The sequence below is a fragment of the Lycium ferocissimum genome, chromosome 3, assembly GCF_029784015.1.
Source record: "Lycium ferocissimum isolate CSIRO_LF1 chromosome 3, AGI_CSIRO_Lferr_CH_V1, whole genome shotgun sequence".
Taxonomy (NCBI): Eukaryota; Viridiplantae; Streptophyta; class Magnoliopsida; order Solanales; family Solanaceae; genus Lycium; species Lycium ferocissimum.
Window position 1 is genome coordinate 69,148,350 of NC_081344.1, and position 11,958 is coordinate 69,160,307.

General features: G+C 34.2%; 1 protein-coding gene across 6 annotated transcripts; it reads left to right on the forward strand.

Moving 5' to 3' along the window:
* The first annotated feature begins 1,079 nt into the window (after window positions 1-1,079).
* Window positions 1,080-11,722, forward strand: LOC132050571 (cullin-1-like). 6 transcript variants are annotated; one of them, XR_009413450.1, is made up of 19 exons: window positions 1,081-1,228; window positions 2,310-2,478; window positions 3,096-3,195; window positions 3,661-3,849; window positions 3,947-3,994; window positions 4,108-4,311; window positions 4,403-4,480; window positions 5,828-5,917; window positions 6,032-6,112; window positions 6,212-6,271; window positions 6,858-6,884; window positions 6,971-7,057; window positions 7,149-7,360; window positions 9,756-9,845; window positions 10,217-10,297; window positions 10,399-10,458; window positions 10,983-11,009; window positions 11,097-11,179; window positions 11,375-11,722. XR_009413450.1 is itself a non-coding variant. In XM_059441923.1 (13 exons), the coding sequence occupies exons 2-13, from the start codon at window positions 2,342-2,344 to the stop codon at window positions 7,266-7,268; spliced, it is 1,221 nt and encodes a 406-aa protein (XP_059297906.1). In that variant the 5' UTR covers window positions 1,081-1,228; window positions 2,310-2,341; the 3' UTR covers window positions 7,269-8,226. The 6 variants fall into 6 exon arrangements, 1 of the variants encoding a protein (XP_059297906.1); XR_009413453.1 differs by lacking the exon at window positions 9,756-9,845 and having other exon boundaries at window positions 1,080-1,228; window positions 6,212-6,259; XR_009413449.1 differs by lacking the exon at window positions 9,756-9,845 and having other exon boundaries at window positions 11,375-11,720.
* Window positions 11,723-11,958: the final 236 nt, after the last annotated feature.

The following is an 11,958-nucleotide window of genomic DNA, read 5'->3' on the forward strand; positions in this document are numbered from 1 at the left end:
TTGCTTTGCTAAGTTATCATAATTTTTTGTATTTTTACTTTTGTTGTGACTTCAAAAACCGAAAACATAGTTTCATTTTGGACAAGCACTTTTGGAACCTTGACAAAACACTAATTGATGCTCTAATATCTTCTTCATGAACTTATACCTTGTTATTACTTTTATTTAATAATCAATTCTATTTAGCGATGGATTAGTAACAAATATCTTAGCAACGAGCAATTTAGCTACAGATTAACGACGAAATTCGTAGCTAAATTCATTTTTTTCTGTAGTATTTGTTGTCAAATGAGGTATTATTTAATAATATTTCTAATATTCAAGACTTTAAAATCTAACTAAAATTTTGGTTAATAAATCCTTTCTTATTTAAATTACGTCGGAAAGTCTAATTTTTAGGTACTTAAACCCAACTAAGATTAATTATTTCCATACTTAAGTTATCTAACATTACACACAATATTATTTTACGTAACCAATTAAAATTTTATATCTCAATTCACACGAAACAAAATTAAGAAATTTGGCGCTTCCATTCTGAACATTGTCACATAATTGGACGAAAAAGCAATTGTTAGCACTTCAATTCTCTTTATTGAATAAATATATATTTAGTATTAAATTTTAAAGTTTTAGTTGATATGACTATTTTAAATTAAATATTACTAAATTTATCGTACAAATTGGCAAAATTCTTAAGTATATAAATTTTTTAAATAAGAAAAAAAATTAGTGGTGAAAGAAAGTAAAAAATAAAGCAAAATTGATTATAGTATAATATTAAATGTCAAATTGGTAAAATGAAAATTAATAATAACAATGATCAAAAAGTAGAAAATAAAATATATTTTCTATATGAATTGTTATTATTTAGAATATTCGTCGCTGATTCTATTTACAGACGGATAGACGTAATAGAAAATAAAACATATATTCTAAATGAATTGTTATTATTTAGAATATTCGTCGCTGATTCTGTTTACAGACGGATTGACGACTAAGTTCGTAGTTTAGTCTAATTCTTTTATGTAGGATTTGTTATCAAAAGACGCGCTTTTGTCACGCGCAAAGCGCATATACACCTAACTAGTCAATGCGTATATGTAAGAAATGATAATTAAATAGGTTCAAATTGTTAGTTTGTGTAGTTTTCCCTTGGTAAAACAGCTAAAAAAAAAAAAAAAAAAAAAACAACTTGGAAGAGAGCCAAAAATATCCAAAGATCTCGGTGAGTAAATTTTTGTGCTTTTTATTGTTGCTAGGGTTTAATATCTTGCTATAATTCTTTAACACTGAATTGAACTGGAATTATTAATTGAGAAGTTGTTGCTATCTCCTAAAATTACCGATAACTACCTAGAAGACTCGACTTGGGTAACTATCAGAATCTATCCACCCAGGCTTGGACATAATCGAAGAAATCACCTATTTCTTTTTTTTTTTTTTTTTTTTTTTTTTTTTGCATAAATCGAAGAAATCACTTAAGGTTTTTTTTTGTTGTTGCATAAATCGAAGAAATCACCTAGTTTTTTATTTTATTTTTTATTTTGCATAAATCGAAGAAATCACTTAAAGTTTTTTTTTTTTGTTGTTGCATAAATTGAAGAAATCACCTAGAATTTTTTTTATTTTTTTTGCATAATCGAAGAAATCACCTAGCCCCCCCTTAAATGACGAAATCACCTAGGGGTTTTTTTTTTTTCTCCATTCGTTGGGATTTGAACTTGAGACCTCAACCCACTTTATTGACCACGAGGCTACACTCTTGGGGGCTGGCAGTGTTGTTAAAGGCGCGCTTAAGCCTTGAAGCGAGGCTCAAAACCTGTTGGAGTGTTACGCCTTGCTTAATGTGCGCTTCAGTGTTAACATTAAGGCTCTACGACATACTTTTCCTTACCAATGACCCTCCCTTGAAGAGGCGATACTAAACAATTGATATTTCACTTTAGTAGAAGAATTTCAATTTGTTATTCATGCTTATAATTATTAATCTTGGACTAAACATATAAATATTGTATTTTTTTCTCCTTTTCCACATTCTTTTACTTAAAGTCCACACTTTATTTGAGCTTTAAGCTTAAAGCCCTAATGAACATTAGAGTTTTTTTTTTTTGCGCTTTTCGCTTTTGATAACACTGGGTGCTAGGAAGTTGTTGCTTGTTGCTGTCATAGATGATCTTTTTCTTGGAAGTTGAATTGATTGTTTATTAGTTTGCATGTGATTGGCTTTTTTTTTTTTTTCCTTATGATGCTTCTAATATGGTGTAGTGTTGTGATTATATGTGTGGTTTTCTATATGGCATATTCAGGTGGCGATAAAAGGCGTGCTTCTAAGTTTGAAATGAGGCAAGCGTTCCCGTGCATAATTGAGTTGGAGGAAGGATGGAAATTTATACAGAAGGGGATCAAAAAAGTGAAGAGAATTGTGGAAGAACGGCAAGAATCATTCAGCAGTGAAGAATTAATGATGTTATACACGTATCCTTAACATTTTTTGTTCTTGAAGTTTGTCTTTATACATGAAATATTTTTGGCATAATACTGTGTGTATATATATACTAACAGCTTGTTTGGTTGGTTGTTACCTATTGTATTGTATCGTATTGTTACTTTAAATACAATGTTTGTTTTGGTTGTTACTTGAACTTTATTGTATGTATCGTTAAACCCATCATTATGTAAAGTCCATTTCGTCCCATTTTATGTAACGACCTGTTTGGTGTCATCGCATCTTTACCCTTTTTTTTTCTTTCTCATTTTGCCTATGCTTATTGTTAAATAATCATATTTTATAATTTACCCTACTCTTTTTTATTACAACTCTACCTTGTACCTTACTTTTCTTTATAATATTGTAAGTATATTCTTCGGATTGGTGATGTGTGACATTATGAAACAATAAGAAATGATACAAGCTATCTGAATGTTATATTCATCAAAACAATACAACACAGTGCAAATAAGATATGTTATGAAATGATATGTGATGACCATCAAAACGAGTTAGTATATATACACTGTATTATATTTGTAATCTTTTGTGGTAAACCTGTACTCTTGCCATGGAGGAAGCTTCTCCTTAATTTGAAGCATAGAACTATATATAACATGTGTACACAAAAGCCTCCTCACAGTTACTCACAACAGCTGTATGATAAGTACAAGGAAGCACTTGATGAGTACATCAATTCTACTGTAAGAAGTGTTAATTTTCTCCCTTATGATCTATTTTGCTCGGGTTCTTCAAAAATTACCATCGGGTATGTGTCAGATCCTTAAAAAAAAATGCATTTCTGGAGGATCCGACACAAGTTCGATAGTATTTTCAGTGAGTCCGAGCAACATAGCTGATAATATAGGCCAACATATTCATTCAAATTAGCAGACACTTTGGTCGAGTTGTACTTTTATTTGGGCAATTATCGAAGAACTTAGTTTGGTTTGGACAATTTTGGTGCTATTGTATTGGTATAACTGACACACGTGCTAGTCAACATTACTTCATCTAATTTGAAAAGGATACATGCCACATTATGAATTTATTCTAGTCTATATCACACCCCTTAGGGTGCGGCCCTTCCCCACCTGCTAACACGCGATGCTTTGTGCACCGGGCTGCCCTGCTTTGCTGATTGCTGTTCAATTTGTATTTTTTACCAGGTTCTGCCTGCTTTAAGGGAGAAGCATGATGCTGAGTTTATGTTAATGGAACTTGTACAGAGATGGGACAATCATAAAGTTATGGTCAAGTGGATCTCACGGTTCTTCAATTTTCTCGACGTGTGTTTTCTTACCCGAAGGGAGCTACCTTCACTAAATGAAGTTGGTCTGACGTGCTTCCACGATTTGGTTTGTTTCTTTCCAATCCTATTTAATTATGGGAAGCATATGCATTCGTCGTATCTTTGTTGTGTGGACAACTTATTTCTGTTTTTGCTGACAATAGGTTTATCAGGAGTTGAGCGGTATAGCTATAAATGCAGTTATCTTGTTGGCAAGTATCATATCTCTTATTTTTGTTTCTTGTTTACCCACCCCCATTGACCCCAAGTCTTGTGATACTATTTGCTAGTTATGACGGTCTGATTAAGAGTTAGCTTGTATCAGATTGAAAAAGAACGTGAGGGCGAGCAGATTGATAGAGTTTTATTGAAGAACGTGCTTGATATATTTGTTGAAATTGGAAGTGGGACAATGGTGTATTATGTGAATGACTTTGAAGATGCAATGCTCAGAGATACAGCAACTTATTATTCTCGTAAAGCTTCAAGTTGGATCGTGGAAGATTCTTGTCCAGATTATATGTTGAAGGTACCATTCATGCTTATATAATTTTCTCTGTAAATGGTTGTTTATTGCTTTGAGGAAATTGTGATACTTGTGCTTTGCTTCGCTAACACAGGCAGAGGAGTGCTTGGAGAAAGAGAAGGATAGAGTGTCTCATTATCTCCACGTTAGTAGTGAGACAAAACTTCTGGAGGTCAGCATTGAAATTTTCCTCTTTTCTTGTTTTGTGATATTTGTCAGCCCTAGTCAAACCTTAAGTGTTATACTCCCTCCATTTCAATTTGCTTGTCATAGTTTGACTCGGTATGAAGTTTAAAAAAATAAAGAGGACATTTGAATCTTGTGGTCCTAAACTAAAGATGCGTGTATGTACCGAAATCTAAGTTACACGGACTCGCCATTTTGGGTGCTGTCCCCGTCCCGGATACGGACGGTTGCGGGTGCTGGAACGGCAAACGTTCCGGATACGGTCAATCACATATGGATACTTTGACCGGAGTCCGTTGACAAATTTGGGGGAAAAATTTGAGATTTTGATTTCTCAAAATTAAAATAAAACATATTTAAGATAAGGAAAATGACATACCTTCAATATTATAGTACTTTTATTTCATATACGTTGCTTCATGTTTTAGATAAACCAAGAAGTACTTTTATTTCATATACATGTAAGTTTTTCATAAGAATATCTCTCAAAATTTGTAATATCTTTATAGTTCTATTTTTTATATAATTTTGAATTTTCTTAGTTGAATCCCCGCACCCGTATCCATAACCGGATATGCACCCCCGAATCTTAAATTTAGATTTTGCCGAATCCGACACTCGAATCCGTACCCGTATCGGATACCCGCACCCGAGTCCGTGTAACTTAGACCGAAATGCCCGTTGAATATAATCTTGTGGTCTTAAATATGCATGGAGGATGTTGGGTGTAAAGAGTTACTAAATATAGAAAGTGAGATTCCTTTTTAAACAAACTAAAAAGTTAAGTAAGGCAAAAAATTTGAAATGGAGGGAGTATTACTTAAAGCACATGTTCTTCGTTTGTGCGAGGTGGTGGTTGGCCGGTGATACAACAACAACAACATACACAGTGAAATCCCACAAAGTGGGGCCTGGGGAGGGTAGAGTGTACGCAGACCTTACCCCTAACTTGGGAGGTAGAGAGGATGTTTCCGGCAAACCCTCGTCTCAAGGACAAGCAATATGAAAAAGAGATAATGGAAGAGAAAAAGTCATGGCAAAATATTATAAAAGCATGATAAGGCAATCTGAAGAAAGGAACAGCAACTTCCACCAATTAATATGAGGTGGTTGGTCGGTGATATTTTTTTTAATTTTGTTTGAGGAAATAAAATGTGAAAAGCAAAGTTAACAATCTCATATTTCTACAGCGCACTTATATTTATATCTTTGCTTTAAAGTATTCGCTTGATAGATACTGATTTGGAGGGCTGAAAATTCAGACCTTCTTCATGTTGAAAATCTTCCTTTCATTGGATTTTTTCCCAATGCTGAGACCAAATTTGTGATGCAGAAAGTGCAAAAGGAATTACTGGCTGTATACACCAATCAGTTACTTGAGAAGAAGCATTCTGGATTCCTAGCTTTGCTTAGAGATGATAAGGTATTGATTCCTTGTTTTGCTTTTTCACTATTGGTTTTTCAGCAGTTTCGATTTACATGTTATTTGATGCTCTCTCTTCTGCCCTTACGGCCCCACTCTCTTTTGTTCGTTCAGGTAGATGATTTATCTCTAATGTATAGGCTATTCTGCGGAATTTCTAATGGATTGGAACCTGTTGCAAATATGTTTGAACAGGTAATTTTGTTTTCTATGCCAATTACTAACTGACAAAAGGATTAGTTAGTTTGTTTTGTTGCTTTGGCTTAACATATGCTGACTATACGTATTCTGCAGCATGTCACTGCTGAAGGCATGGAATTGGTGAAACAGGCTGAAGATAAGGCAAGTAACAAGGTGAATTATCCATGTTCCTGTTACATATTTTTTAATGGTTTTACACTTAAGAGCGATGTTTATCTTAATTATGCAAGGGTCTGTAATTGTAAGCGAGTCCAACTCCTAAATCATTACTCCCTCAGTATCAATTTAGGTGGCACTTTTTGCTTTTTGAAATTCAAATTATATGAACTTTGACTAACATTTTAAAATGTATTTTTTATCATATTTATATGAGAAGATTTGTATCTTATATACTTTTCAAATAATTTTTGAATACCTAAGTTTAAGTTTAAAAATATTGAGTTGATCTAATCAAATTTTGCTTTAAATATTAGTCAAACTGACTCTTGGGAAGTAGAAAGTGACGCATAAATTTGTACGGGGGTGTAATAGGAAAAAACAGCGGGAGGGAAGTAGAATGCATGAAACACCATTTAGAGAACAATTTTTTTTTTTTCGTGGAGCGGAAAGCATTTGTTAAATAAGTGCGCAATGATATGAAGATTCTTTGCAGCACTACTGCCCCTATGGTCTCGAGAAATTTTGGTTCCGTATAATAATTTTACAGTGTTGAAGTGCTCATATGTGTGTTCTTGCACAGGCTGAAAGTTCGGGCACAGGGAAGCAGGTAGAACCATAGTGCCTATATTTTGTTTCACTTTTATGTAGTATAAAAGTACTTATTCATTAACCTGGACTCATCTTTTTTCTTAGGTCTTTGTTCAGAAGTTGATTGAGCTTCACGACAAGTATATGGCTCATGTTACAAACTGTTTCGCTAATAACTCTCTCTTTCATAAAGTATGTTCGACGGTTAACAATTGTCTGTTGATCCCTTTAACCTTGAATTATTTGTCAATGTTTCTGATGTCTAAAGCTTTGACCTTTATAGGCTCTTAAGGTGGCATTTGAAATCTTCCTCAACAAGATTGCATCTGGAAATTCAAGTGCAGAGCTCCTTGCTTGTTGTGATAATATTCTTAAGAAAGGAGAGAGTGAAGCTCAGGCATGACGCTATTGAGGAGATTGGATAAGCTGTAGCATGGACTGCACTGTTTACTTCCTGGAAAGTCCCTCTTTCTGCCAGATAACCACCATAATACAGTAAAGACCTCTCTATAACTGTCATCCTCTGTATTAGCATTTCACTATGACGGCCATCTTTGGAGCCGATTTTTCATGCTATATTATGTTATATGTTCTTTATAACAACATTACCCTATAGCAGCCAAAAAATGTTGTTTGACTGTAATAGGTTTAAAACTTTTTAGACGCATAACACAGGGAGATCTCTGCAGTACTCCCTTTGTTATTAAAATTTACTCAATCTTCCCATTTTCACATGTCCTATTGAGTGTCTGATAGTCTTCTTGTTGGCTAAACCTCTGGCTCTCCAATTCAACTTTTTTGGTAGATATCTGTAGTTCATAAATATAGAATGATAAACAGGTTGATTACATAATGCATCCGAGTAATTCTTTGAGGGATATATAGTCAAATAGCTGGTGGAATTCATTATTACTTTTTCTAGCTGATATGCATATATTATATACTGATTATACACATTTATACACCTATTCCACAATGACTATACATATATCATACACTCGTCGACTATTTTTAATTTAAGCGGTTGAGTGGACGGGTATTTAGGTTAATTTTTTCAATCTTTTATTATTAGGTCTATTTTGTTATCTATTTTGGAGAAACAATGTTTAGATGGGGATCAACGTTATTTTAATTTTTTTTCTTTGATGTTGTGGTTGAAGCCCTCGTGTCTTGGCCCCAACGATACCAAGAAGTCATTAATAATGAAAACAACTTATGTACGTCTTTAAAACGTAATTTGGAACTCAAGCGCTCAAATGAGAGGTCGGGTTGTTATAAATCAATCACATAATCATGATTGAATTACCTCTTTTTTTCGTCAAAGGGCTAAATGCAAAACCAAAATGCTCCCTCCGTCCCAATTTATGTGATATAGTTTGAATGGGCATGAAGTTTAAGAAATAAAGGAAGACTTTTGAATTTTATGGTCTAAAACAAACCAAAGGTATGTGTGTTTATAAATCATCTCGTTAAGCCTAAAAGGTAAAGTTTAAAGTTAAATTGTTACCAAATAAGGAAACGTATCATTCTTTTTAGGACAAACTAAAAAGGAAAGTGTATCACGTAAATTGGGAAATATATGCGAACTTTTGAAAGGTTTTACTTCCCAATCGCCCAAAATTTAGAAGCTACTTAATGTTTATGTATTTACTCTTCTTAGATCACTCATTTAGGTGTCGTGACTCGTGTTGTTTAGGTCTTTATTCTGTGTCCTATCATTTTTTGAGATTTCCTATTTTTGAAAAAGTAGCAGTCTGTGTAGAGCTCCGGTTCATAAGAAAGTTTACTTACAGTTGACTAAGTGACCTTTATTTTAAAAACAAATCAGGCATATCATAGGTTGGGGTTGGCATAGTTTGGGCAAATCCGCAATTCAAATTTCTTGGAATTTTGCTTTGAATTTTCGGATTGCAGATTGGAGTTTCAGATTTATATTTGAAAATCTGAAGCTTTTTTATACCTTATATATAGCTCTACCCATTAAACGTTAGCCTATTATACATATGTCGTTTACTAATAAGTCCAATATCCTACTCATTAGACATTAACTCATATATTCAATACTACTAATTACTGCGTGCTGTCAATTCTATTTCGACATGATTTTAGTATGTTGTACTTATTATTTTTTAACCCTTCATTAATGCTTTTCTGTTGATTTCCTTGATCATATCGTATCGTTGCTTGCATGACTAGCCAGAAACTTTATTTGGATGATTGTGGTGGGAATGAGGAACAATTAAGACATTTGAGTGGAATTAAGCTCCACTTATAGGCTCAAAAATGGAAATTCGAAAGATCCTAGTCGATTAATCAAAATCGAATTAAAAGAATCCGATCGAATTCAAGCTTATTTGGATTGGATCTAAATGTAATGCTAAACTGAGCAATAGCGGGCCACACATAACCAAAGCACCGACAAACGGTGAAGTCAATGCATGCTGTCCCATAGGTAGTTTAAGTAATTAATAGGTAATATGTATAAAAAATGGCAATTAGATAGGTTCATGTTCTTCATTGGTGCGAGGTGGTGGTTGGTAGATCGGTGATATTTGTAATTTTGTTCAAGGAAATAAAACATGAAAAGCAAAGTTAACAATCTCATATTTCTACAGCGCACTTATTTTTGATGACTTTGCTTTAAATCTATGTTGCTCGGATTCTTCAAAAATGTTGCCGCATTCGTGTCGGATCCTCCAAAACATACACTACTTTTGGAGGATCCGACACGCACCCGTTGACATTTTTGAAGAGTCCAAGCAACATAGCTTTAAAGTATTCGCTTGATAGATACTTGATTTGGAATGCTGAAAATTCAGGCCTTCCTTATGTTGAAAATCTTCCTTTAGTTGGATTTTCTTCCAATTCTGTGACCACATTTGTGTTGCAGATAGTGCAAAACGTATTATTCGCTGTATATACCAATCAGTTACTTGAGAATGAGCATTCTGGATTTCGAGCTTTGCTTAGAGATGATAAAGTATTGATTCTTTGTTTTGCTTTTCCACTACTCCTTCCATTTCATTTTAACTGTCGCCTTAGCTCATTTCACGCTCAGTAAGAAAATAATAGACACAAGGTATAGTTTACTAAGCCATCCTTTTCAATTAAAGTAGATTGATTGTTTCCTCTTAAATACCGTGCATTCTTCTTATCAAGGGTATTGTTGGAAATAATAGCTTACTTTAGTCTTGAGTTGCTAAAGTGACAGTTATTTCGACAATTTTTTTAAGCTAAAGTGACTGGTAAAATGGGACCGAGGGAGTATTAGTTTTCTGATAGTTTTGATTTTAATGTCATTTGATGCTCTCTCTTCTGCTCTTATGGCTCCATTCTCTTCTGTTCGCTCAGGTAGAGGATTTATCTTGAATGTATAGGCTATTCCATGGAATTCCTAATGGATTGGAACCTGTTGCAAATATGTTTAAACAGGTATTTTACTTTTCTATGCCAATTATTAACTGCACAAAAGGATTGGTTATTTTGTGTTGTTGCTTCTGTCTTAACATATGCCGACTGTGCATATTCCGCAGCATGTCATTGCTGAAGGCATGGACCTGGTGCAACAGGCTGAAGATACGGCAAGTAACATGGTGAATTTTCCATGTGCACGTTACATATTTTAATGGTTTTACACTTAATAACGTTGTTCACCTGAATTTTGCAAGGGTCTGATAATTGTAAGCGAGTCCAAGTCCTTCTAAATTATTACTCCTTCCGTCCCACATTTATGTGCTGGTGTTCGAATTTGAGAGTCAGATGATTTATTCTATGACCACAATTTTTTCAAATATGTAAATTTTATTTCAAAAAACTAAAAGATTCTATGTCCAAATGTACGGTCAACATTTAAAAGTTTGAATATCGAAAAGCGAAAAGTGTCACATAAATTGGGACAGAGGGAGTAATAAGAAAAAACAGAGGGAGGGAGGTAGAATGCACGAAACACCATTTAGAGAACAGATTTTTTAACGTGGAGTTGAAAGCATTGGTAAAATGAAGCGTGCAATGATATGAAGTTTCTTTATAGTCTTGTTGTCCCTGTGGTTTCAAGAAATGTTGGTTCCTTATAATAAGTTTATAGTGTTGAGGTGCTGAAATGTGTGTTCTTGCACAGGCTGAAAGTTCGGGCTCAGGGGAGCAGGTAACCATAATTCCTATATTTTGATTTCACTTTTATGTAGTGGTAAGTACAATTATTCATTAACCAGGGACTCATCCTTTTCCTCAGGTCTTTGTTCAAAAGTTGATTGAGCTTCACGATAAGTATACGGCTCGTGTTACAGTTTGTTTCGCTAATAACTCTTTCATAAGGTATATTCAACAGTCGTCTGTTGATCCCTTTTACCTTGAATTATTTGTCAATGTTTCTGATATCGGAAACAACCTCTCTACCTCCCAAGGTAGGGGTAAGGCCTGAGTACACTCTACCCTCCCCAGACCCCATTCGCGGGATTACACTGGGTATGTTGTTGTTGTTTCTGATATCTAAAACTTTGACCTTTATAGGCTCTTGTGGTAGCATTTGACGTCTTCCACAGCAAGATTGTATCGGGAAATCCAAGTGCGGAGCTCCTTGTTGCTTGTTGTGATAATATTCTTAAGAAAGGTGAACGCTACTGGGGAGATTGGATAAGCTCTAGCATGAGTTAATGATACTATAATACAATCAGACCTCTCTATATAACCCCCATCCTCTAACATTTCACAATTATGTCGCCGGCCAAATGTTCTTTTTTACCTATTTTTCATGTTATGTTATGTTATATGTTCTTTATAATAACATTTCGCTATAGTAGCTAAGTAATTGTTGTTTGACTATAATGGGTTCAAAACTTTTTTGACGCATAACACATGCCGGTGTCTGCATTATTCCCTTCGTCATTAATCTTCCCAGTTTTGTATTTCCTTTTGAGATTCTGATAGTGTTCTTGTTGTCTAAACCTCTGGCTTTCCACTTCAATATTTTTTTGGTAGATATTTGTAGTTCATAAAAAAAGAATGATAAACAGGTTGATTACATAATGCATCCGAATTCCGATTAATTCTTTGAGGGATGTTTATGCAAATGGTTGGTTACCAAAAGGTGGAAG